Source organism: Nomascus leucogenys, chromosome 3 (assembly GCF_006542625.1).
Source record: "Nomascus leucogenys isolate Asia chromosome 3, Asia_NLE_v1, whole genome shotgun sequence".
Lineage (NCBI taxonomy): Eukaryota > Metazoa > Chordata > Mammalia > Primates > Hylobatidae > Nomascus > Nomascus leucogenys.
This window is the reverse complement of record NC_044383.1, coordinates 102,958,306-102,986,235: the sequence shown is the minus strand read 5'-3', so window position 1 is coordinate 102,986,235 and position 27,930 is coordinate 102,958,306. Positions and strand designations below refer to the sequence as shown.

Below are 27,930 nucleotides of genomic sequence, written 5' to 3'. Positions count from 1 at the left end.
ATGTGCTAGTCACCTCAGTTTTCTCACACTTCATATAACAATTGAAATCCAGAAGTAGCCAAAGTCTCCAGCATAGAAATTCCAAGTTACTCCAATTTCCTGTGTATAAACTCGCTCATGTGCACAGCAGCAGCCTACCTTCAAGTCTTGGTGTTACAGGCAGGATCTCTCTCAAATACTAGGTGATTTTAAATACGTAACCTTGTGCTCACCAGTAAGAAGCCTTGAACATTTTATATTTGAAATTTTAAGGTCAGTTTATTAAGTTCAATGATGAAAGCTATCAGAAGAATATTCTCCTGAAAATAATTTTTTCTTAGAAAAAAAGAAAGGAAAATCAAAACCCTCTGAGCATAGCCACAGATGCTGTGGCAGTCAAGCCTCTCTGCAGATGGGGACAGTCCATTAGTCAGCTGAGTCACTCTCTGGGTCAGCAGGATTATAGTCTGGATCATCTTCATCATCCTCCAGCTCCAAGTCATCCATTTCTTGGAACAAAGACTCATCTACCTCCACGTTGTTTCCAGCTGCAAAAGCAAAAAAAAAAAAAAAAAAAAAAAAAAAAAAAAAAAAAAAAAATCACTTTTAGTCTTATACTCAGAAATAAAAGATAAAACTCATTGGCATTACCAAACAGAAATCTGTAAATCTGCATGTGAGGTAGGAGTGATGAAATCCCAAACTACAATTATCAACAATGATTTGTATTGGTCAGTAGAGACTCCAAAATTTTAAGAGCAACTTCATGTTTCCAGTTCATAGTCTAAAAATCCAGTTATTAAAAAAAGCTTACTAGAATTTATAATGTAGCATGTTACACATTGAAGACAAAGATAATATGTTCTCCTGGTTATAGAAAATTGATTATCACTGATCATGGGACCTGTATGAGGAGTTATCTCTTCCAGTAGTGGTAGATAAACACATCGTTAAAGCTCAGCCATACTTGTTAATTAATTGATTTGATTTGATTTGATCTTCATTCTCACCCAGTTCCCCTTTTAACCAATGGTATGCCTTCAGTTACAATGTCTAAAGCCTATAGGAAATAGTACCCAGGCTCTGCATTAAACATCTTCACTCTTCAGTGTGTCTGAAGTAGATAATACAATTAAGTCCTGGCCAAAGAATAACTGGCTCTGTCTAGGAGACATAGCAAAGGCATCATGGAGCAAAGGAAGTCTGAAATATCTTCATGATAAATTTGAATCCACCAAGAAGAAAAGGAGCCAGGATGAAGCAATTTTTGGTAGAAGTATACACAAAGGCAGAGAGAAAATATAAGACCTTGAATAATTCTAACTGGATGATGAAATTCCTGAGAAAAAATAGCTGAAAGTAACGTAGATGAGGGCCAGATTGAGAAAGATTGTGTAGGTCATTCTCTCCCTATAAGCAGTGGAAACCATCAAAGGATTTTAAGGAGAAAAATTTTATGATTAAATATGGGTTTTAAAAATACCATCTCGTAGGGAGTGACTATAGAATAGGTAATGGCACTAGGAGAAGAAGAGGTTTAGGGAAATAAGAAGCTACCACAAAAATCCAGGTGAAAATGATAAAACATTTAAATCAGAAAAGGAAAAGGTATCAAAAACTTTAAAATGTTGCCTATCAGTAAAGGCCTAGCTTAGATTAGAAAGCATTTGGCAGTAAGCTATATCAATACTGCTTCTTAACCTTCTTCAGCAAGGTAATCCAGAACAAGGCTGAAAGGCCAGAAGCTAAAGGATTCCCAACTGGCAAGACAGACACAACAAAAGGTTAATGAAGTACAGAACTCTAGAGTAATTCAGAACTCTGGCTAATTCAGTAGCTATCAAAGGTGTGACTGAGCATGGAGCCCAGTTTAAGAAAACACATGTAGGCCATAAGCTCCCAAGGGGAGAGAACTGGCCCATACTGTACTCTTCTGTATCCTCAGTGGCCAGGACAATGCAATAAATATTTCTGAATGAATCGATGATGGATAGATGGAAGAGAAGAGGATAGGTGGTAGAAGAAAAGCACAAGGGACTAGATGTTCCAAATACAGCAAGAGTCATATGAAAGTCTGGTGAGAGGGGATGCTAGGAGTTAAACATGAGGTTTTTACAAGCTCCATGACAGACCATAGAATAGTTTTCACAAATTTATGATACTAGAAATTTGAAGAAAACAGGTCACCTGAGTCATAATAACCTGGTTTACCAGATGTGAGAGGCTAGTGTGATCATCATTGTCTATTTCTATCTTTGATATTGCTTATCAAAAAATTTAAAATATATGTTGCTATAGAATTACAACATTCATTTCAAATGTATAAATTAGTCAACCACTAAAATTTATTCTCCAAAATGTATTTTTTAACAGCCTTGGGAGGAAAAATGTACAATAAATAAAGTTCAGTTTGATTTTCATGGTTCAAAATTAAAGAGACTACAGTATATACATGTGGAATTCTTTTTCTTTTTTTTTAAAATAGAGTCAGGGTCTCACTATGTTGCCTAGTCTGGTCTCAAACTCCTGGGCTCAAGCAATCCTCCTGCCTTGGCTTTCCAAAATGCTGGGATTACAGGTTTGAGCTCCTGTGCCTGTCCTACATGTGGAATTCTAATATTATCTTACCATCCTCCAAGAACTGGATATCAGATGTGTCAAGATTATGATCTGTTTCAAATAGTTGTTTCCCTAAAAAAAAAAAAAATAAGTATGTTTAATTCAAACGGCATAGTTTTTCTCCATTTTCACTACAACACTTAGAAAGCAAGTTTGAAAACCTCTTTTTCTGTGAATTTCAATAAATTTCTGAATCTATTCAGTAGCTAAGTGGCATATGAAACGTATCTGCATTAAAATGGAACAAGTGAAAACCCAGTCTGCCTTGGGGTACTAGAAGAACAAATGGGTTTGACTCTACTACTTCTAAGACATGATCCTGAATGTCCTTCTATCACAGGATCTAGCAATTATAATACTTATATCAAAGATAAGCCATAAAAATTAATTACGAATTATGAGTGGAGAAATATCATCTGGTAGATACGTTTTCTCTTTTTGTCCTAGATGCCTATGTATATTATTTTCTACAGAAATCTGACCAAATTATCCTCTTGCTATATAAAAAATGATACAGGAGGGTTTAGGAAGAACAGGAATGGCAGGGGAATCATACCACTTAATTTATTTTTTCCTGCTTGTTCTTCTTCTTTCATCCTTTTCTTTTTAATTTCCAAGAGTTCTGCATCAAACTTGGCTTTCCAATTTAAGAAATTCTCAATTGTAACTGGAGTACCATGGAATAATTGCTTAGGAAAAAAAAAAAAAGTCACCAGATTAATGAAACAGCAGTTTAACAAATAAATCCTGACAGTATCTTTTAAACAAATCAATATAACCCCTTATAAGAAAAACAGAAAAATTAATGTTTGAATTTTTGAAATATTTAAACTGACTTCTGCCTGCACTGGCTACTCTCATTGGTTTTGGCAACATACTTTGTAGTAGTCCATTTTTTATTCTTATTACAAAAAACAAAGATAATATGCAATGTATTCACTGTATTTACCACCATAGCTATTCATTGTTAAGAAGAAAGTTGTTGCTGTCTGATATGGTTTGGCTGTGTCCCCACCCAAATCTCAACTTGAATGGTATCTCCCAGAATTCCCATGTGTTGTAGGAGGGACCCAGGGGAGGTAACTGAATCATGGGGGCCTGTCTTTCCCGTGCTATTCTCATGATAGTGAATAAATCTCACCAGATCTGATGGGTTTATCAGGGGTTTCTGCTTTTGCTTCTTCCTCATTTTTCTCTTGCTGCTGCCATGTAAGAAGTGCCTTTCACCTCCCACCATGATTCTGAGGCCTCCCCAGCCATGTGGAACTGTAAGTCCAATTAAACCCCTTTTTGTTCCCAGTTTTGGGTATGTCTTTATCAACAGCATGAAAACGAACTAATACACTGTCAATACTGATATGTTTTGAATACACATCAATTTCTAATACTAAATCATTGCCTTATCACTTCATTTCAAAATATGAGGTTTTCTTTACATTTAGTAACTATTTAATTCACTGTAGTATAGGGGATTTATAATTCTAAACTCTATACCAAGCTTGTCCAACCCATAGCCTGAGAGCTACATGCAGCCCAGGACAGCTTTGAATGTGGCCCAACACAAATTCGTAAACTGTCTTAAAACATGGTTTTTTTCTGCAATTTTTTTTTAGCTCATCAGCTATTGTTAGTGTATTTTATGTATGGCCCAAGACTATTCTTCTTCTTCCAATGTGGCTCAGGGAAGCCAAAAAATTGGACACCCCTGGCTCTACATCATAGGTGAAATCTTTATACTTCTTAGTCTTATCTGCATGAGTTTTACTAACTTTTTACTGATTATCATTCATTACTCATGCTATGCTGCCAACCAAATCAGGGACTTCTACAAATTTAGTCAAACTTTGCTAAAATTTACTTTTATTTATTTTTGTGATTTCCAAAAAAAATACTGCTATTGATTAAAAAAAACCCAACCAAGCAACTGAAAACTGATTTAAGAAATAATAAAAGAAAACGAGGCTTTTAAATATACCTTTTCAGCTTCTTCTGCTTCTTTTTCTTTTTGTTTCTTTTCTTCTTCTCTTCTAGTTTTTATCTGATCTACTATTTCATTTAATTTTTCTTGCACAGCTGTCACTAGAGTAAAAATCATCACCATACCAAGATTTTCTTCAGCCTATGTAACACAAAAAGGTGATGAGGAATAAACTCTCAGAAAAATAAAAGTCCATACATTTATAATAATTACTAATTTGGTTATATTCTATATTCATACAGTTCAATAAAAGATCATTTAAGTGAGCATATATATAAATAACAATATCTTATTTAAAAATTCATGTAACTGTGCCATATCCAATCTGAAACAGATACTGTGTTTCAGCAAATTCTGTTTAATAATCATACAGGTAAAATTCAGAAAACTGTTTCCTATAGTAACTAGTAACATCCTTTCTCCAAAATGTTTTCAGTATTTTAGTTCTTTCTGACTATTTTAAGAGCCATGACAATGAACTGCATTTTGAGGCCAGAGTGATTTCTAAAATAATATAATAATAAAGAATGTAAGAAATACTGTAGTTTATCTATATCAACCTTTTTTTCTTTAGATTTGAAATGGTTTAAAACCAAATATAAAAGCATCTCGAACTCATGAAAAAGATATAACTCAAAAGGCTATTAGGAAGTTGGTCATTTGAAGGCAGAAAAAAATAACAAGATAGGGTTCCAATAAAGAAGACAAAAATAATTTCAAAATATACTAGCCAGAATCTCAGTGCTAGAAGCAGAAATTACTAGGCATTTTTTTGACAGGGCTGGCCTCAGCAGCATCTGAGTAGGTATTGCATCTCCTGGGCCCTCTATGAGTACTAGGCTTCAAGCTAGCTCCTACAATCCAATTCACTAGGGCTTCTCTGTGGTGTTTCTATACTAACTATCCTAAATCTATGACTAAACAAACCTCTCTTCTGAGTGACAAACCCATATTAAAACTGACTATTTTGGGGCAGTGACTTGATGTCCCACAGTCATCTCAACACAAAAACATCATCATCTTCTCAAAACCTATCCTGGATTATCAATCTCCGCAAATCACACCACCACCCACCCAGCCTGAACATCACCATCTCATCATAAGCTCCATCACTGCTACTTATCTATTCTTAAACGTCATTTAAGTCTGTCCATCAACACTGTTATAAGCCTAGCCCGGAGTTCCAACATTTTCAGCTTGGAATACAAGAAACTCCTAACTGGTCTCCTTAAAAGCTACAATCTTAAAACCTAACATCAACCTCCCCTGACCACTCAATACATACATACACACACACACAGAGAGAGAGAGAGAGAGACAGAGAGTCACAGAGAGAACTAATCAATTTATAAACTGAAGCACCACAAACTGATCTAGTCAGTCTCTTGCTTAAGACCCCTTCATAGCTTCGCAAACCAATCAGGACCCAATACATATTTTGTGAATGTTTAGCAGACCCTTCAAAGAAGAAAGTAGCCTCTTTAGTTACACCACTTATCACCACCAACTTCAAATCCTAAGTTCAATAAATTTTGTATGACTAGAAGTTCTAGGAGAAATAATCAATCACTTGCTCTCTCTCACCTCAATATCCTTTAACAAGTTTGTTCCTCTATCCTGAAATTCTTCTACTCTATTTCCTGGCCAACTCTTCCTACAGCTCTCAGCTACTCCTGGAAGCTTCTCCAGAACTTTGTCTATGTCAACCCATATAATCTTATATTTCATAAGATTCCGTCATGGCATTTTTCATACAGAATAATGATTTCCAATTTGCTAATCCACACTACTCACCAGAGAAAAAAATCTATGAGACCCAGGATGGTGTCTGTCTTGTTCACTCAACCTAACGCCTGACACATTTCAATAACAAAACTTTCATATCCAATAAAAGTAGGTTATCTTTTAGAAAAGTTAAGTATTCCGATAGAAAAGCAAAAAAATAACCATTCACATGGAAACTGGATAACTCGGAAGTCATACTAGTTCCACATCACTAGTATTTTTAAAATGCAAATTATAATTACATTCCATTTTCACCTTGTCATCATTTTATGTCCAAGTGTAAATATCTTGTATTAGCAAATGTGAGAAAACAGATACCACAATGACTACGGTGAGATCATAAATTGGCACAACCATTTTGAAGGCCAAATTAGCAATATGTATGAAATTATTAAGTATGCATTCCCTTTAATACAGCAATAGTACTTTCAGGAAACACTGAACCACCATACTCATCAGCAATTCATTCTTTTCATTTATTCAACAAACATTTGAGTGTTTATTATGTGCCGGGCACTAGGAGTACAAAACAGAACCTGCTCTAAGGACTTACAAGTAGTGATATATAAGAATGCTGAAAGAATTATATACTAATTCTTAATTATTTGTTAATTATATATCAGGCAACAAAGACAATTGTAAATTGTTTTACAAAAAGATGAGTAATTACATATACATACAATGAAATTCTATACGATTACCAAACATAATGACTCATATATGTTTAACTGAAATGAAAAGATGCTCACATATATTATGTGAAAAAGAGGATGTTATAAAACATTATGCATAAAATGATCTGACTTGGGTGGGAGAGGGGGACTATGTATATAACCATAAGGAAAAAAAGTATCACACTAGATCACACCAAAATGTTAATAGACAATTAATTATACATGGTTGGTACAATTAAAAATCATCTTTATTTTCTTCTTCTTCATGATTTTTTGTATCTTCTGAGTTTCTGTAATATGAATTTATTATTTTGATACCAGAAAATTGTAACAATTATTTTTTGGAAAACAAAGGAGAAATACTCCCTGAACACACCTGAGGCTCAGGCAGGCGTCAAATAAATCAAAACAGCCTTTTTGAAAAGAGACAGTTTGAGTACAAATAAAATACTAAAAACATGGAAAAATTCACTTAGACTGAATAATTTACATTAAGGTATGACTGACTGAATATAGCATAACCATCCCAGGTTCTCTGCAATGTTTTAAAAGATGTTGAAGAGCTGGGCAAGGTAGTTCATGCCTGTAATCCCAGCACTTTGGGAGGCTGAGGCAGAAGATCACTTGAGCCCAGGAGTTCAAGGCTGCATGAGCCATGAGCATGTCACTGCCCTCCAGCCTGAGTGACAGCAAGATTGTCTCAAAAAAAAAAAAAATATATATATATATAAAAAAAGATGTTAGAATTAGCATAACTTCATGCAAGGTAACAAGGTGAATAGGGCCCAACATCAGCAAAAATTCCTATCTGATATATCTTCTTTCACTCCTCATTTTACAACAGCTCCAGATATATATATATATATATATATATTTTTTTTTGAGACAGAGTCTTGCTCTATCGCCCAGGCTGGAGTGCAGTGGCGCAATCTCAGCTCACTGCAAGCTCCGCCTCCCAGGTTCACGCCATTCTCCTGCCTCAGCCTCTCCGAGTAGCTGGGACTACAGGCGTCCGCCACCACGCCCGGCTAATTTTTTGTATTTTTAGTAGAGACGGGGTTCACTGTGGTCTCGATCTCCTGACCTCGTGATCCGCCCGCCTCGGCCTCCCAAAGTGCTGGGATTACAGGCGTGAGCCACCGCGCCCGGCCAACAGCTCCAGATATTTTTATAACATCAACATTATGGTGACCACTGGTCTTTGGAATATGTAAGTCACATCTAAGGTGGAGATATGTTTTCTGTCAATTCTTCTTAGAGTAAACAAATAAAGGTAGGACTTCTGACTTTAAGATGGTGGAGTAAGAATTTTACCCCCTCCCTACTCTCTACTCTGAAGAACCCCATGAAAACTCTCTACCCGAGCATGAGTATATTTTAAATACCTGCCAAGCCCAGATTACGGGTAGCCTATCCCCCAATAAAATTAATCCAGTAAAAACTTTTTTAAATATCCATTTTTATTTCCACACAAGCCTCCCCTCATAGAGGGGTCATAAGCCATTATTGTTGTCTGTAAGCTTCAGGAGGATGAGAGATGGAAGAAAAAAAATCAATCACCAGTCTTTTTCCCAGACTGCAGGCAACTAGCATGTAAAAGTCAGAGACGGAAGAAGTTTTAATTTTTTTAAAAAGTTGAAAATTGTAGCTACATATGGGACTAGGCATTCTAAAAACCAAATCAAAACACTGTTTACAACTTAAAGTACCCGTTGGACTTTTTATCACTAATGACATGAGGGAAAAAGCCATGGGGCTGACTGAGTTTCATGCAGGGGCACTGGGACAAATTCTATTACTCAAATTTTAAAGGGACAGTAGGAAACAAAAATAAAGATGCTCTGTGATTATGTAACATGAATTCCGCTTGGTCAATGTTCTATTTACACAATAGCATTTTCTAACTCTTGAAATTAATATGTAATATTTAAGGCCAATAAATGCTGCTACAAAACATAAAATCATTATTTCCTTACCTGTAATGATAGTAATTTTAAAATGTCTGAGACATCATTATCTTCTAGATTTTCCTGGGAGAATATTTCATAAAGGGGAGCTTCATCTGGGTATTTTTCACTGTATGTAAACTTGAGGGTAGTCTGGACAGCTAAGACACAAGATAAGAGTTTGATGTGAATACGTTAAAAGTAAAGAGGTAGATAATCTTTGCTGAATCAGTAAAAAGTAGCACAATAGATTTTCCTACAAAGAAAAGGTTATTAAGAGACCAGATGGATAATCACTAATGTAAACAACACATACCACAAAGAGACAAGTGAAACAAATCATGGGAATACCAAAAATCACACTTACACGTGAAGCACATTTACCACTTATTGGTATTTTACCAGACTGCATTTCTGAGAAAGAGGGTGGATAAACGTCACTTTTTAAAAACCTTTCCTAAGATAAACAAAAGGCACTGAATACAACACATTTTTAAAAAGTACTACCGTATGCTCATTTTCAGCCTCTACCAGAGCCAGTTCCTACTTGCAGAAGATCTGGCTGTAGCCCTCGAATCTATATTTGAATCCACACAATGTCAGCAGGGCTAATTAGTGGCTGGGTGGCACCGTTTTGACCTCGAGAGTATAAAAGGTTATATGGGAAACTTTTAACCTAATTCATCTATATATTGTCACTCACTCTTTTAGTCTGTGTCAATTTACAGATCTCACACTTGTACGGAAGTAAAACTCTTATGGGCGTGTCAGTGCAAGGTGCCTCTCTGCAGCACAGGCCATTGAGTTCTCAATTCCACCAGGCAGTCTGCAACTAAGTAGTAGTGCTAAACATTTTCTATTAAGACTTTTTATTACTCACAATGACCTTTTTCCCAGAGTGCCATCTTTTGTGTAACTCACATTTTATATTATTAAAATCTACTGATTTTGATGAAGCAATACAAATTTATGCTGCTCTTCATGGACGGGGAAAAAAAGCACTTTAAAATTTGCAGGTTTGATATTTTATTTTTCATGTTATATTAACAAGGAATTTTATGAACCAAAAATTACAAAAGATTAAGTGTTAGAGGTCAGTAAGAAACAGTATCTTCTGGCATTTTCCTTTCTTCTTTTATTAACACATTTTTAGTTTTATTGGTGAAACAAGATATTTTTTTCCATTTTATTTCTTCCCCAGCTTTCTTGAGGTATACTTGACAAATAAAAATTGTATATATTTAAGGCGTACAATGTGATGTTTTGATATACATATATATCGTGAAATGATTATCAGAACCAAGCTAATTAACATCACCTCACATCATTATGATTTGTGTGTGTGTGTGTGTGTGTGTGTGTGTGTGTGTGTATGCGGTGAGAACACTTAAGATCACCTCTTCCAGTAAATTTCAAGTATACAATACAGTATTATCTATAATTAATTATAGTCACTATGTTGTACATCAGATCCCCAAACTTATTCATCTTGCATAACTGAACCTTTGTACCCTTTGGCCAGCATCTCACCGTTCCTGCTACCTCCCAGACTTTAAACAATCAATGCATTAAAGAAGAAACTTAAAGGGAACTTTAGAAATATCTTGAGACAAAGGAAAATGGAACACGGCCAGGCGCTGGGGTTTATGCCTGTAATCTCAGCACTTTGGACAGCCAAGGCAGAAGGATCATTTGAAGTCAGAAGTTCAAGACCAGCCTGGGCAACAGAGTGAGACCCCCGTCTCTACAAAAAATTAAAAAATTGAGCTGGGAGTGGCAGCATGTGCCTGTAGTCCTTGCTATTTGGGAGGCTGAGGTGGGAGAACTGCTTGAGCCCAGGAGTTAGAGGCTGCAGTGAGCTAAGATAGCACCATGGCACTCTAGCCTGGGCAACAGAGCGAGACCCTTGTCTCTAAAAAATATTTAAAATTTTAAAAATTAAAAAAAAAAAAAGAAAATGGAAACACATCATACCAAAACTTACAGGTTGAAGCAAAAGCTGTTCTGAGGAAAGTTAATAGCAATAAATGCCTACAATCAAATAAAAATAAAGATCTGAAGAAACAATTTAACATGCCCCTCAAGGAACTAGAAAAAGAAAAAACTGGACAAAAAATCAGCACAAGGAAGAAAATAATAGAGATCAGAGCAGAAATAAATGAAATACATTAGAAAAACAATGGAAAAGGTCTAACAAAACAGCTAGACTAGAAAAAAGGGAGAAGATAAAAATAAATAAAATCATACATGAAAGAAGATATTTTATAACTGATATCAGGGATGGGGAGATATCAGTTATAGGATAAAAGGTTTAAGACAGGATGAATAACTTCAGATCTATTGTAGTGCATTATTACTACAGCTAACAATAATGCACTGTATACTTAAAAATTGCCAAGAGATTAGATATTAAATGTTCTCACCAAAAAAATTAAAAAGTAAATTTAAAAAATAAAGTTTATCATTGTGGCAAATTAGTTTCTTCCTCTTTTCTATGAATAGAGCTTTATACTGGATTTGTTTCATGTGCGTTATATCCTGAGAATATTCTTTAACATTTAGTGTAAATAGTTGCAAATTGATTTTCACCATGCAGGTATATTAAAATGCATTTAACCATTTAAATAACTAAGTTTTTTTAAAAAAATAAAATAAACTGATTCTACTATAAGTAAAAGACATTCAGTAGAGAAAATTTAGGAATAAAATAATGGAAAAATAAAATCACAAATAATCCCATTATCAGGAAGAGATCGCTATTTCCATTTTGGTATATTTTAAGTATCTTAAAAATATTTCATAAAACTACATTATTTTTATCTGCATATATTTACATTTTAGACAAAATTTTATGCATAGATGGATAAAATTTTGCTTAAAATGTACATATTCATATATAAATATAAAATCTCAAAAATAACATGAGAATACTTCCAAGTCTTTATTCAATACAATCATATTTCCACTTTATGTCACTGTTTACTAGTTAAGATAGAAACAATGACATTATAAACATCCTTGTATGTATTATTTTGTATTATGATACTGTGCTTAGAATAGATACCCATAAATACAGTAGTCATTGTATCAAAGAATATGAACATTTTCAAAGTCTCCTGCTTCATGATTCCAATAGTTCTCCTGAACATGTGTTTCGATTCATATTCCAAACAGCATAATGCTGTCTTCCAATACTAATAATTTGCTGGATATATTTTAGCTTGCATTTTTAATTACCTGTGAGATTGTTCTTTTAATACTACCTTTAGAAATTGTACATTAATGCCCTTTGCCCACTTTTCTACTAGTTTGTTCACTAAAAAGGAGTTTTTTGGGGAAAAAAAAGTACAATGCAGGATTCAGTTTCAAAGAAATAATTTTGAAAGTATGGTGGATAATGCACTCAGTACACCTATTTCATAGAGCTATTACTAGCTCCTAATAAAGCTATTATTCAGAATATGGGAGCTCTCACAAGAAATTTTTATATTTTTCATTTCAGCGTAACCTTAAAGAAAATTTTATTTGGATTATTTACCAATGAGCATCACCACACCATTTTGGAACCCATAATGGCATCATATGAAGCCCAAATCATGCTACTGGCTTATTTACAAAGGAAAATTTTAAATGGTTTGAAGAACAGTCAGTATAGTATTTATTTCATGCTTTAAAGCATTACAGAAAAATTTTTAGATACCAATCTGCAAAAGTATATTGGTTATCAATTTGATAGTAAATAAATGTATTCAATATCCTTTTAATTCAGATTTCAATAATGTGTGAATGCAAACCTCATTTTCAAGTATACTAGACAGATTTGGAGTTATCAAGTAATACCATAAAAGCTGGCTATTAATGACTGCTCCTGGCAGAATTTAGGTTTACTAGCTTCAAAGGGGCAAAAAAATGTGTAGGGTTGTTAGTTCTAATTTACATAACCTTTTTATCAAATTACCATATCAACTAATGTGACTAAAAATAGAAATAAACTTCAGATACCATTCCCCCAACCTCCAAATTTAATTTATTTAATTTTAATTTATTGGTTTTTATAGTTGTTATTTCAAAAGAAAGAGACAGAAACATGCAGACAGACGTATATCCAGCCCCATTTATAACAGCAAATGTCCAGTGAACAATCTAAATGTTCAAAGAGAAAAACAGCCATGAAAAAATAATAGTCACTCAAAGGAACGACACAACCACTGAAATATGTTTGCACGCAAAGTATTGCTTTGAACAAAAGTCTCCTACCTTTTTTTATCTGCTGCATTATTAATATTACTATTTCACTTTTAAAAACTAAACTTACTGTGCCAGACTATATTTCATTAATTTCCTCTCTATTTCCCTAGAAGTCATGTTCACACAGTAAATTCTGACTAGAAATATACAACATTCATAGTAGATTCGTAACAGCCCCTTAGCACCTCTACATGGCAATATCCAGCATAATGCCTACAGAATGAGTGAAATTCCTGAGAAACTTAGAAAAACCACAAGTATTTTTTATGAGACTTACTTTCATCATTTTCTCCAGCCTCAGACGTCACAGTAATGGTGAAGCTGGGTGGATTTTCTGATAATACTGCAAGAAAATACACACAGAAGTTACTGAAATGCTTTCTAAGGCAGATGCTTTTCCTTATTAGCAAATTATCAGTACCCAGTCCTGGAAACTGGTCCCTAGGCTATATTTCCATTTCCACAAATACAGACTGAACAGAACACTGAAATGATAAAATTACCATCAACTTTCTATTTAAATGGAGGGTTGTCCTTAATCTGGAAAGAAGTAACTATGGTAGATAATCCTCTTGGAGTTTTACCAAGTCAACTGAAATAATGAGGTAGTTTACCTTTTATTTTAAAATCTCCACCTATACATGGAAAATTACATTCTTAAAAAATCCCAAAAATAATGGCAAAGAGTTTCATGTTTCTCACCTGAAACTACCCACTGATACTCATGTTTCACTGATTTTTATACTTATATATCGTGAGACATAACTCAGAATCTCCATGACAAACAGTAAATACCAATTTGTTAAAGTTTATTAACAACAATTAATTTATTAATTCTTGCTGTCATTCTCTACATCATCTCTAAAACCAAACTTTCTTTCACATATGCTTACTAAGCCTCTACCATCTTTCATAGAATTATAAAATGAATTAGCTATGAATGTAAACATCAGATTGCATGTAATTTACTAAGCAAGACAAGACACGTAAATCAACATTTATATAAATAACAAAGCTTTGTATGTCATTTTATAGCCTATGTCTATCTAATACTAATCTCTGTTTATTATCTATTCCTCAACAAGAACGCTATAACAACTCTATGAGAGCTCCTAGATCAGTATCTGGCAGTATCTACAAACTCAATTAATATTGCCCCAATAAAACAAGAACTAAATGAATAGAATGAAATGAGGAAAAACAGTAATGAAGAAAACTTGTACTCAGAACCATTTGAAAAGTAAACAAGGAAACTTCAAGCCACCAGGGATGGCTGCTAAACCTATGAGAAAAGCCTATGCCTCACTCCCTGTCCAGGAAGCATTGGTACTTGTCAAGGTTGGCAGCAGCTCTGCAGACTTTTTCAGAATGAAAGAGCAATGGATTACTGAAGAAGTAATCATGGAAACTATTCAACTTTTCCTACCTGGGAACTTTCTAAAGCCATCATAAATATATATTATCAACAGTATTTTCTGGCTGGGCACAGTGGCTCATGCCTGTAGTCCCAGCACTTTGGGAGGCCGAGGCGGGCGGATCACTTGAAGCCAGGAGTTTGAGACCAGCCTGGCCAACATGGTGAAACCTCATCACTACTAAAAACACAAAAAATAGCCAGGCGTGGTGGCGCGTGCCTGTAATCCCAGCTACTCCAGAGGCTGAGGCACAAGAATCACTTGAACCTGGGAGGCAGAGGTTGCAGTGAGCCAAGATTGCGCCACTGCACTCCAGCCTGGACGACAGAGCAGGACTCTGTCTCAAAAAAAAAAAAAAAAAAGAAAACCCCAAAACCCAATTATTTTCAAGATAGAGGTCTTCATTTTAATTGAATTTAAGGTACTTTAAGAAATGATGAACACCTGTGATTACTAGCAAAGTGTTAGATAAAAGACTCCGTAGATTCATATTTTAATAGGTTTTGGGTAGTCCGGCCCACGCTGAAAACAGTTTCAGCCCACCGAAAGGTTATTATAATAGAGCCATAATATGGTTGGGCTTGTCTATATTTTACAAATATATGTAAAATATAGTTGATGTATTTCATTCTTATTTCCTTTCATGACCAACTTTAACATTTACAAGTGATGAAATCTAAAGACTGCAACTATAGAAATAAGGAATCAGCCCAATGACATTCCAACTTATTACCACTTTCTAGGACTCCCTGAGGTTATAGGTCAGGGGTAACCAATACTCAATTACAACAGGTAACATTTATTGAGCATCACTTTGTGCTTGTGCTATGCTATGCATTTACACGAAAATCCTGTACTTCTGGCACAAGACCATGATTTATACGATAACTGTAATTCACTAAATTTTCAATGCCATCAAGTATGAGATATGCTTTATGTACCACTAAGAAAGAAAAATAAGCTGCCAACTAAACCGACATGTAACTGATTATAAGAAAAGTTCATATTTCAGAGATGTTAAGTGTAAAGTATGTCTTAAAAATAATTAAATATACTATCACCCCAATTTTACAGATGTGGAAACCGAGATACAGAGCTTTTAAATAATTTGTCCAAGGTTATCAGGTAGTAACTGAACAAACAGAATAAACTATATAGAGCATCATTTAGAAAGAAAACATATTTCCAGCCGAGAAATTCCAAGAAAGTCATTTGACCTAGGCTGTCAATCATGGGTGGCATATTGGCAAGCAGAGATGGAGAAGGGAAACGCACTTGAGGCACGATGGAAGCAAGGGCATAATGGTGGGAAAGCTAAAGATATATATAGGGAATAAGAAATTATCCCATTTGCTGAACTTATATGTGAGTGAAGAAAACTAGGTGAAAATACAGTTGAAAGTTTAGTTGTGCACAATCTTTTTTTTAGCAATAATATGATCAGAATTGTTCTCAAAACATAGGAAGACAAATCTAACAACAGCACATAAAATGAAAGGAGGGAGATGACTACAGGCAGTATGAAACTAGGTCACTATTGCAATAATCCAGGCAAAGGTAATGAGGTCCTGAACTAGGTCGGCAGCAATGGGAATAGCAGGAAATGGTGATAATGGTATTTTAAGTTGGCAGGCTGCAGGCTGAGAATGTGACGCCACTAACAAAAATGAGTAGTAACAAAAAAATCAGACATGATATATTTTAAGGACACTTTAGGACTTTCAGTTAGAAGTGTTGAACGTGCAATCAGAAATGGGCGAATGGTGGCAAAGAGAGCTGGGCTTTAATTCAATTTGGGATCATCTACACAGAGGTGATAGCTAAAGCCATTAGACTAAATGAGATCATCAGAAATGTAACACAGAGAAATAAAAGCCAACGTAAGCTTTTTAAGGAATTCTCAATTTGGAAAACAAAGTAAGAGGAAGTAATAACAAACTCAAGAGATAACAGTGTTATGAAAATCAAGGGAAGTGAGTTTCAGGAGCAGATGAAGAATGATTCTCCTCATTCTACCCCATCCTGCCCACTGTCTCTTGTCAGTTTCCTAGCAAGCAGATTTTATCACATTGTTACCTGCTTACAGCAGCAGTTCCCTATCCATATACAGTATGTTGGAATAAGTTGTGAGAAAGGGGTAGAATCACAAACAACACACTGAAAAATATGCATAACTCGAAGTCTATTTTATTTGTGAAGTCACCCTACCTATTAGAATCTGAGTCTGATGTGGCAGTGTCTACAATATGCACTGTATTTCTGTGTGGGAATAAAACGGGCAATGAACTATTGCCCTGTCAGATCACATCTAAGTCCCTGACAAGGCCCTCTGTGACGTGGTCCCTGCTTACTGGTCAAGTCTCATTTTCCATGACTCTCACTTCTCACTTCATGTTCTAGCAGTACCCAAATCACTTGTCCTTTGAACATATTCTGATCCCTTAGAGTCCTGCTTCTGTATATGTGGGTCCCAGGCTGGAATACCCTTTCCCTAGTCTCATTTACTTGTTAACTTGTCATTACTCCTAAATTTTCCGAAACAACTCAGACCGTCCCCTCTCCCTAAATTTATCTGATGTCTGTTTCCCCAAGCTGAGATCCTAAAAAAATGCATATAGTAACTATTTGGTAAATGAGGAAACCAAAAGATATGGGAATGTTAGCAAGAATACTAGTGAACTGCCAGACCTGTGGAGTCAGCTAGAACAGGGAGGCAAAATGGACCAGAAAGAAACTGATGAACTATCAATCCATGAGAAATCATGAGACACATGTTCAATAAAAGCATGGGAACAAAAGAACTACAGGGTACAAATGTTATGGGAAGGAGTAATTTTCAGAGGCCAAAATGTTAGAGATGGCATTTTCAAGGTGTGGCAACGCCCATGTGCAGCTAAAAAAAAGTGGAAATCAAAATTAGTTGAAAGAGACAAGAAATTATGAAGCCATGTTAGTGGAAAAATCAACAACTAAGATGGTATTTCTAGTAAAGAGTATCATATGTTTGTTTTACAGTTATAAGTTATAAGGTATTTTCACTTACATTATTTCTCATTAAACAGATACAGAGACTAAGGCTTGGAGAGGCTAAGTGATTTGTCCAAGGACACTACATAAAGCTGCCACTATAGAGAAAAAAACGTGAAGAAAGTACAGCAAAGAAAAGATTTTGGGAAGTACTGCTAAGAGTCCCCCAATATCCACTCTCCCCTTATTTAAGTTATGCCATTTTTAACTGAGCATACTGACTACCCAGAATAAAGACTACATTTCCTAGTTTCATTTCCAGCTAGCTCTCACCAAATGACTAAGTTCCCACTAAAAAGATGGAAGTAGATATGCCCTCTGACAGTTTCCAGGAAATTTCCTTAAGAAACTGCCATCTCTTACTTCTCTGTTTTTCTTCCTTCCTTTATTCATCCTACTTCCTGGAAAGGGAATGTTACCATCTTGGCCATGACTGTAAGACTACATCTTAGGGATGACAGAGAGCTACATTAGAAGATGTGTACCTGAGGAATTCTTGAAATAGAGCTGCCACAACTCTCTTATATGTGCAAGAGCAAAATACATTTTTACCTTTTTAAAAACCAATGTTATTGGGAGTTTTCTGTCACAGCTGAACCTAATCCTATTAAAATAAGTATTTTTTAAAAACAGAAAAAGGGATATTTCAAAGTTGGGCAGTAACTAAAATAGGGATGGGAAAGTTACTTAATTGGATTCACAAAAATAGATAATTCCTAAGTTCCGATAAAGGACTAATCCCATTACCATGTATTACTGTGAGTTAGGGTAAGTAGAAGAAAGATTAGTCTTCACTAAGGATGCCAGACTTCCACCACTGTAAGTAATTCAAAATACTTTTGAGGGCTGGGCATGGTGACTCACGCTTATAATCCTAGCACTTTGGGAGGCTGAAGTGGGTGGATCACTTGAGGCCAGGAGTTCAAGACCAGCCTAGGAACATAGCGAGACCCCAGTCTCTACTAAAAATACAAAAATTGGCCAGGCATGGTGGCACACACCTGTAATCCCAACTACTTGGGAAGGTGAGGCAGGAGAATTGCTTGAACCTGGGAGATGGCGGTTGCAGTGACCCAAGATGGTGCCACTGCACTCTAGCCTGGGCGACAAAGGGAGACTCTCTCTCAAAAAAAAAAAAAAAAATTGAGAAAAAGAGTAAAGCTGGGCCAGGTGCAGTGGCTCACGCCTATAATCCTAGCACTTTGGGAGCTGGAGGCGGGAGACTCGCTTGAGGCCAAGAGTTCGAGACCAGCCTGGGCAACAAAGCAAGACTTCTGTTGTTATAAAAAATGAAAAAATTAGCCAGGCATGGTACTGCGAGCCTGTAATCCCAGCTACTCTGGAGGCTGAGGTGGGAAGATCACTTGAGTAAAGAGGTCCATGTCTCCAGTGAGCTGACTGGGGCACTGCACTCCAGCCTGGGTGACAGAGTGAGACCTTGTCTCAAAAAAGGGAAGGGGAGGTGAGGGGAGGGGAGGCGGAAGGAAGGAAGGAAGGAGAGAGAAAGAAAAAAAAGAAAGAAAAGGAAGGAAGGAAGGAAAGAGAGAGAGAAAGAGAAAGAAAGAAAGAAAGAAAGAAAGAAAGAAAGAAAGAAAGAAAGTTAGTTGTTGGCCACAGAGGAAGGACAGGAGAGATGTTAGGGGACAGATGGTGGTGAAACTGACAGAATTAAAGATTTGTCAAAAACAGGGATAACAGAGGTAGCAGCTAAAAGGTACATTAAGAGATACACAAATTACCTTTAGTTTCCACAAAATACGAGAGAGCCCATATTAAAATAAGTACCTCTGGTTGTTAGGGAGTGTCTGACCTTTCAAAAAGTATGACTTAGAACAAACTGCTTTTACAAGATGACTTCTTACCTATCTCAAGATACAATTATAACTGTCAAATGTGAATGGCTGCAGCTTAGAGGTACTGACAAAGAAATACAGGATTATGTACTCCTCTTTGTAAGGCAAACAGAATTAAGGAAACTTGGCTTTTGGTTAACCTGATGCCGACAAATTTGTTTCAATAAAACTCCCCACAGCCAGAGATTTCAATACATAAATTGAAATAACCAAATTCTACTACCTTAGCAGGACCTTGTCAAGTGAAGCACTACTGAAGGAGAATGTGGTATCAGGAGAGTCCATTTATATTTTGGAAGACTAGTTGTTAGGAGGGTTGGATCAATGTGCAATCAAGCTACAGAATAGGCAAAAAGAAGAAATTGTATTATGATTTGTTATAATCACAACAAATGCAACACTGGACCAAAGTTCTTTGCAAATAGTCAAAGCAATTAATTTTGAGGTTAGGCTAAATCTATGTGCCTAGGTCTATGGGCTGGACTGTGCCTCTTCAGCACCCACACGAGGTCACGTGTACTTAACAAATGCTTCTTTGTCAAGCACTCAGTCATCCATTAAAAAAAAAGTATATCTGTTTCCTTCATTAATAGTATTGAGCATTAACCAAATTCAATAATTATATGTGATTCAAAATGAAGTTACAAAACTCCCATTTACTGTTCCTTGGCCAACTGACACAAGCAAGATCTCTTTCTTAAACCTGGCATGAGAATACAAAAGTATGGAATCATAAATACAAAAGAAGGCTATAAAACAGAAAATCTTGCAAATCTCCAAGATTTTAAAAGATCAAACATGGAAACATTTTATTTCAAAGTCCTCCGCCTTTTCCCCAAGAGGTTTCATAAAGAACATGATCACTAGGAAGGCAAAGTTCCTAAGAACTATAAATAAAGACATCTCATTTTAATTTATTTATTGCAAAGCTTGTAGAAATGTTGACAGGAGTTAGAGATAGATGGCTCATCTGATAGTGCAGAATACCTGAATGCATCAAAAGATTCATAAATTGTCTTTTATTACCCTGGCTCAGAATCCTCAAGCACTTGGGCATCTGATAAGAATTTCACATAGTGAACTATACCAGAGCTGTCAGGGCCTAGTACAATTTGAAATAACCACAAGATTATTTCAGGGTTAAAAACAAAAAAAAAGATATCAGTTTTATAAATGCTTATATGCATAGGATTTAGCAAGGGATAGCTTATGTCCAAAGAAATGAAAAGAATAGCACATCCTGCTTTCTTGAACACATCTGCCTACAGTGTTCATACCTAGTATGTTTCCAAAGTACTGGAAATGACCAAACATGATTAAGAATATATCCAACAACTGACCCTATATTCTATTTTAGACATAGACATTTAAGCAAGGATAGAGAAGGGAGCCAGACTCCATACACACTCACCCAGTTAATGACACTCTCAAACCCCTCTTCACTCATCCCCTTAACATCCTCACAGCACAGATGTACTGCTGGTGAGAGAGAACATGAACAGGACTGGAGCTATACAGGGATAGCTGAGAGACATCTGCCTGTTGGCAAAGCAGAACAAAATTTGCTACCATTGCAAGCAGTGGTCAAAAGGTGGAGCCAAGAAAACTAAGCTAAACAATGAAAGGGAGAGGGGTTGGAGTTTATAAGTTAAAGTAATATACCTTACACTATAAATTCTGACTATCAACGATAGGCAACACTCAAAGGAAAGGATGGGGAATGTAAATGCACACACCTAGGTTCTATTCACTCATATTGGCTTTATTTGACCGCTTCTCAAATCTCAGAGGACACATATTGATATAGTAATGTAGCATTTTTATAATCATCCGAAGCATGGCTTAATAGAGAAATCTCGTCCTCTAAATTATACCTAATGAACTTCTCATTATATCTTACATTAGCCCAACCTATCAAGTAATCTTCTGCTCTCTCAATCTCAGCTGGAGCTGAGTCCCAAGTCCCATATGTCTGGAAGGTGAAAGAACAGGCAAGCGTTCCGGACGTAACTCTTAGTACCAGCCCTGCCGCTAACTCGCTGGCGGACAGTCCAGAGCAAGCCACTTAGCCTTCCTGAACCCCCATGACCTTGGCTTGTAGCAGGAGCCCCAGGATAGATGATGTCTAATCTCCCTTCCAATCTAACAATCTATGAATTTATAGCAGAACGGAAATTTGGGCCACATTATCCATTAGACATTCTGCTGAATGCCAGATTTTTTTTTTTTTTCATAAGAAAAGAAACCCGACAGACTTCAGGGACTATGCTACTCTCAAAACCGATTTGAGTAACTGAAAACAGCACCCTGAATCCTATAAACTAAAACAGCATCGTATGAGAAAGTTTCTACCTTAATAAAGGTGAAAATGTGAAAACTAACATCCTTGCGGCTGAGGAAAAACGAATCTCACTTGGAGTATCTTTTAATGTATTATAAATCTCAGGTTGCTGTAGGTTACACAGAAACCAAAGTAATCCCGACTCAATTTTCAGGCCTGACACCCTCCAGCATCACCCGGACTTTTAGATTTCCGGGAACAAGCAGAGGAGGAGAAAAAGTCACTGGGTTGCTGGTAAGTGACTGAAGAACTTGAGACGAGTGGAGGGCAAGGTGGCCGCGCGGCCTCAAGGTCCCCTTCTCCACCCCAGCCTATGAGGCCCAGAGCTGCGGCGACTCCTGCCTGTCCTACTCCACCTCGGGGCGGCTGCAGGCTTGCGGCCGCGGAAGTCACCTGTGAAGGAGTCAGGGTAGATGGACTCCAAAGCCTCCAGCTCGTTGCGCTGCTCCTCGCCGTAATCTGTCATCGTGGCCCTTGCTCTTGCCCATGGATCGTCCAGACACCTAGGCGGCGCGCAGCAGCCCAGACAGCTGCCGCGCCGGGAGAGCGGGCGGCGGCCAGGCGGGCGCAAGCGCAGAGTCCCCGGCTGGAAGGCCCAGGGCTCAAAGCCAGACCCGGCTTGCTTAGCTACAGCTCCGCGCCGGCCTCCGCCTGCTCCCTACTTCCACGTTCGATTCGTTCTGCCTGGCCAGGGGGGCACTGATTTGCTGCCTGTCCCACACTCGCCCGGGACTTGCTGGGACGGTGCGCGCGGTCTGGCATTCGCCAAGGACACCTACAGCCGGCTCCTGGACTTTGCAGGGCCTGAGCCTAAGAAGCCTCTCAGCGCGGCATCCTCACTCGATGAGTCGGGGCTGAAAGGCCGGCATTGCGCGCCAGTGAAGGATAGTGTCGCTGGTGGCCGGGCCGGGGCGACGGGCGTCCGGTGCCTTCACCTTTTCTGGTTTCCGGTTTGACCCTGTGGCGTAGGTGCTGCGGGCTTGCAACCTAGTGTGGACTGGTGGGGCTCAGAAGATTTCTGAGCTTCTCGAACTCCGTATTGCTTGGCGTCCTACGGGAGTTGGACGAGAGGCTGGGACCAGTGTAGATGCCTCTGGGCAGGGGAGCAAAAGCTCTGCACTGCCTTGAATGAGTATGGAAGGGTCGGCCTAACTGCTTAATAAGTCGGGGTGGATCCAGGAGGGAGAAGTAGACCGGAGGTCCGGCTTCTCGGTTCAGATCTTTAGGCTTAACTTCTGATTTTGTGAAATGAACGCGGCTGGACGTATGATAGATCTCAGGATGTCTGTGATTGTGTATTTGTGAATTGATGAAAGGAATGTAGATCTCAGTAATAACAATTATCATATGCAATGTAAAAATTGCAGTACCCCGAGAAATGTTGAGAACCTTTAATTTGGTAATACGACTTCCAAGAATAGACTTGAGCAAGTAGCATGCATCTGTGATCTCCAAAATCATTGCAGCAATTACAAAGAAAATTTTCAAAGAACCATGATGGCAAAAGCTAAGAAAATGGCTAAATAAACATGGTTAGCTTTATGAAAATAATATTAAAAACTATGGTAACAATAATAAAGGATCCCATGTTCCTTTATTGTATTATTTTGCTAAGTCGAAAAAATGGAAAATTTTAAAAATTACTCGAAAGCTGTTCCCCGCTTTTCTGTATTTTTCTTTGATTTCTCTGTATTAAAGCTGGTTTCACTTGTATAGTGGGAGGAACACTTTTTAAATGAAAGATTCCTAATGATGAAGCCTCTGAAGTTTTCTCTTGTTGAAATGGTGATGTCCCATGCACCAGAAGGCACCTTGATCTTTTATTGAGGAGTGCTGCTTACCTATAGCAGAGGAACACTTTGATACTGATACCGTGTTTACGGTATTAAGGGTTGATTTCAGGCGTTCTTTTAAACTTTAATGAAAAAAGTGGAGTCTGCTAACTATGATGACAATCAAATAAAATACATAAAGTAACTTTGCAAGTATAAGTTGCTCATTTTTTTTAGATCGCCTCAGTTCAGAGGTATTATACTGATTTGTTATAAGGAAAGAGCTGCCAGAGGAAACAGCTAGTGCATAAGTCCTAAGTGGGGAGTCAAGGATGATTTTTGGCTAGAAGAACTGGAAAGATGAAGTTCTGTTGACCAAAATAAGTGAGGAAGACAGAATCAAATTTGGCAAGGAAGGTGGCATTACATCTTTAAATGACTCCTAGATCAAAGAAAATCAAGCAAAATTAAGTTTTTTTCTCCTAACAGAATAATAACAACAACCTACCAAAAGAAATGAGATGCAGCAAAGCAACAAACATACAAGGTTTACGTTAGAAAAAGGTTACTTTTGGTTGCCAATTGCAATCCAGTGAATGTACCTCTTTATTTGCATTCCTATTTCATTAACAAAACTTTTGGTAAAGCATCCTTTTCAAACCTTTTGTATCACTGTAAATAAACCATACATGCTTCAGAATGCTTAAGAGTGTTACTTTGATACGGGAGATGGCTCTTGTAATCAAGAAAACACACAAATCTTTGTCACACCTACATAAGCATTATAAAGCATTTTTTAGTGGATCTCTAATTTCATTTTGACCATAACACATGCTTAACACAACACAGCAAGTCCCTTAACTGAAATTGTGGAAAATTCTCATGAGGCAAATTGACTTTCTTTTAGTGTTTCATTTTTAATTGGTTCGTAGAGATGTTATAGACCAAGTGTGTTTTAAGCTCTGCAGGTAGGCAAATGGTGTGAGCCATTGATATGGTTTGGCTGTGTCCCCACCCAAATGTCATCTTGAATTGTTCCCATAATCCCCACGTGTCCTGGGAGGGACCAGGTGGAGATAGTTGAATCACAGGGCCGGTTTTTCCCATCCTGTCCTTGTGATAGTGAGTTCTTAGAAGATCTGATGGTTTTATAAGGGGCTTCCTTCTTCGCTGGGCACTCATTCTTCTTCCTGCAGCCATGTGAAAAAAGGATGTGTTTACTTCCTCTTCTGCCATGATTGTAAGTTTCCTGAGGCCTTCTCATCCATGCAGAACTATGAGTCAATTAAAACTCTTTCCTTTATAAATTATCCAGGCTCAGTTATTCCTTCATAGCAGCGTGAGAACTGACTATTACAGCCATCATAGGATCTGGAACCAGAAGTGAGAAGCCCAGTCTTAGTCATTTGCAAGATACATAAGCTTATAATTCAGATGACATGAAATAATGTGTAAGCATGTTTTGTAAACTCCATATAAATATTATTTACTGGTAATTAAATTCATATACCATATTGTAAAGCATTGCTATTCTCCGTTCATCTTTATTGCTAATGAAATTGTCCCTAAGAGATTCATCTTATTTGTATTCTTAGTTTCTTCTGCAGGTAATGCATATTAGCAGTTGCTGTTTACTAATGCTATCAGCCTTTAAAAATTATTTTGATGTTTATTTTTACTTTTCTGTGCCTGTGAGTTTTCTGGGCAATCACACTACTCTTGGAAACTCCAGTGTTGAGAATTTCCTATTTCATGCTTAATTTTAATTATCAAACAGTTCATGTGGCTAATGTTTCATTTACTCAGGTATCTCAAAGACTTTACCAGTCACAAGCACAAAGAGCCATGTAAAATTTTAATTTTGTGTACTCTGAACAGAAATCTCTTCAAGGGTAGTGAATCTCAGTAATACTTTCCAGCCTAACTCACTTCCCTGGCCTACAGTCTACTCTGAGTCAACACAGAAGCCAGAGTGGTTCTGTTACAATGTAAACCAGTCCATATCACTCCTTTGCTCATAACTGCCCCATCCTCATCTCAGATTAAAACCATGTATTTATAATACAAGTCCTAGAGAATCTGGCTTCCTGACCCTCACCCTCACAGCTCTTCTTTCTCTGTCTTAGTCCATTTTCTGGACTAAGCCTATAACAGAATACCTGAAACTGGGTAATTTTAATTCCTACAGTTCTGGAGTATTGGAATTCCAAGGTCAAGGGGACATTTGATGAGACCTTCTTGCATGTGGGGACTCTGCAGAGTACTGAGGTAGCACAGGCCATCACATGGCGAGGAGGCTGAGTGTGTTCACTCAGGTCTTTCTTCTTATTCTACTCCACTACTCCAGCCATACTAGCCTCTTTGCTGTTCCTCAAGCATGCAAGGCAGGATTTCCTCCTAAGGTCTTTGCACTTGCTGTTCCCTCTGGAATGCTGTTCCTCCCATACCCACAGTGTCACCTCCCCCCTTCCTTCAAGTATTTCCTCAAAGGTCACTTTCTAAATGGGGTTACCCCAACTCAACCACCCTACTTAAAATTACAACCACTCCTAGCACTACCTATCCCCTTTAACTCATTTTTCCCATGCTTCTTTAAAATTACACTATTTATTATGTTTATACTCTTTCTCCCTGTAGTAGAATGTAAGTTCCATGAGGGTAGAAATTTTGTTTACTGTTGTATTTTGGCACATAAGGCAGTAGCTAAACAGACTAGGCACTTAGAAAATATTAACTCTCTGAGTGAATGAATGACTGGTTACCAAAAGACTGGTAACGTGGTACAGTTCTAAAAACACTGGACCAGGGGATTATAAGGCTAGGTTATAGGTCTTTACAATGAATTTGTCTTATAAATTTGGGTAAGAAACAATCTCTCTGGATCTAAGCTTCCCCATCTATAAAATGAAGGAGTTGGGTAAAACGATCGCTGAGATTCTCTCCAGATGTAAGAGCCTATGATTCCTCAAGATCATATTTATTTTGGAGTCAATTTTGTATAGACTTCAAAGTTAGCAGTTAACTTCTCTGACCCAAGGTGCCGTGGCTAAAGGAGTAGTGATATGGTTTGGCTCTGAGTCCCCACCCAAATCTCATCTTGAATTGTAATCCCCATGTGCCAGGGGAGGAGTCTGGTGGGAGGTGATTGAATCATGGGGGTGAACATCCCCTTGCTATTCTCATGATAGTGAGTTCTAACGAAATCTGATGGATTAAAAGTGTGGCACTTCCCCCACCCCTCACCACTGTCTCTCTTGCCACCATGTAATACGTGCCTTGCTTCCCCTTTGTCTTCCACCATGATTGTAAGGTTCCTGAAGCCTCCCAAGCCATGCAGAACTGTGAGTCAATTGAACCTATTTATGAATTACCCACTCTTGGGTAGTTTTTTTTATAGCAGTGTGAAAACAAACTCATACAAGTAGTATTTATGCATGGAGTTGTTTTTCTCCTAACAGTCTTGATGATAATGTTCTTGAACTATGTAACAGATAGGGGCCTCAATTCTGGGCAACAACAAAGCAGGGACAACACTAGGTCTAAGTGAGCTACACTTCCAGCATTGCCTTGCATGTAAGAACAAAGTATAAGGTGGGAAGACAAGAAATAAAGTTTGCACATGTTCCTTTCCTCCTACCCTAGTAATAACCATTTTGATGTTCTTTGACTTTCCTCCTCTTCCTCCCTCTTTTCCTTTCCCTCTTCACCACTCTCCACAAACCCCTACCTTTGCTTTGGATGTGAAAAGGATTGAGGCATGGGGAGAAGAAAACGAAGGAGCAAAAGAGATATAGAAGATAGGGTTAGTGAAATGCAACATAAATGACTTTAAATGTATAGAAAGAAAACATGAGCGTTAAAATGAAAAATTTAAATGTAAATCATCAATTCCATGGCTTCCTTCGAGAAAATACAGTGAAGAGTTGGGGTTACCCCTAAGGTAAGTAGTGTCTTGGTGGCAAAACTTTTTTGTGCAGTCCCTGTCTCTATGAACAATCTTATTTAATTGTATTTAAAAATGTATTTTTAAAACTCATGGGCCCTTGTAAGATATAATGACTTATTGATGAAGATTTGGAATAAATAATAGAGAATTACTGATGGCAGCGGGAGGTAGACAGGTTCCTAGGTGGGAAGGGGCAGGTCCCCAGTGAAACTCCGTCTTCAAGCCAAGGACAGCCTGAAGCCTAGGGGCTGGGCTACCAGTTCCAGGTGAAGTCCCTAACTGGAGTGAGATTTTCCTTGATACCTTTGGACCAATTAAGTGGTGCTTTTTCTAGGCCCACCCATGAG

At 37.4% G+C, this 27,930-nt stretch overlaps 2 protein-coding genes across 4 annotated transcripts; both read right to left on the bottom strand.

Annotated features, from left to right (window-relative positions):
* Positions 1 to 231: 231 nt before the first annotated feature.
* Positions 232 to 22,547, bottom strand: RWDD1 (RWD domain containing 1). 3 transcript variants are annotated; one of them, XM_003255610.3, is made up of 9 exons: positions 22,259 to 22,509; positions 20,936 to 21,063; positions 19,748 to 19,861; positions 13,507 to 13,572; positions 9,012 to 9,142; positions 4,574 to 4,717; positions 3,155 to 3,287; positions 2,608 to 2,670; positions 232 to 527 (listed from the first exon to the last, which is right to left on the bottom strand). In XM_003255610.3, exons 6-9 carry the CDS (start codon positions 4,697 to 4,699, stop codon positions 406 to 408), a joined length of 444 nt encoding a protein of 147 aa, XP_003255658.2. In that variant the 5' UTR covers positions 4,700 to 4,717; positions 9,012 to 9,142; positions 13,507 to 13,572; positions 19,748 to 19,861; positions 20,936 to 21,063; positions 22,259 to 22,509; the 3' UTR covers positions 232 to 405. The 3 variants fall into 3 exon arrangements, with proteins under 3 accessions (XP_003255658.2, XP_003255657.2, XP_003255656.2); XM_003255609.4 differs by lacking the exon at positions 20,936 to 21,063; XM_003255608.3 differs by lacking the exons at positions 19,748 to 19,861; positions 20,936 to 21,063 and having other exon boundaries at positions 22,259 to 22,547.
* Positions 22,548 to 22,833: 286 nt separating this feature from the next.
* Positions 22,834 to 23,333, bottom strand: LOC115834448. Its single transcript, XM_030809599.1, has one exon. The coding sequence runs from the start codon at positions 23,324 to 23,326 to the stop codon at positions 22,853 to 22,855; it is 474 nt and encodes a 157-aa protein (XP_030665459.1). The 5' UTR covers positions 23,327 to 23,333; the 3' UTR covers positions 22,834 to 22,852.
* Positions 23,334 to 27,930: the final 4,597 nt, after the last annotated feature.

Coding starts and splice junctions, on each gene's coding strand:
- LOC115834448 (XM_030809599.1), bottom strand. CDS start 23,326: ATGATTTTGGAGATCACAGATGCATGCTACTTGCTCAAGTCTATTCTT.
- RWDD1 (XM_003255608.3), bottom strand. CDS start 22,331: ATGACAGATTACGGCGAGGAGCAGCGCAACGAGCTGGAGGCTTTGGAG. Junction 13,573..22,258: donor CTACCCTGACTCCTTCACAG/GTGACTTCCGCG, acceptor ATTTTCTTGCAG/TATTATCAGAAAATCCACCC. Junction 528..2,607: donor TATCCAGTTCTTGGAGGATG/GTAAGATAATAT, acceptor TTGCTTTTGCAG/CTGGAAACAACGTGGAGGTA.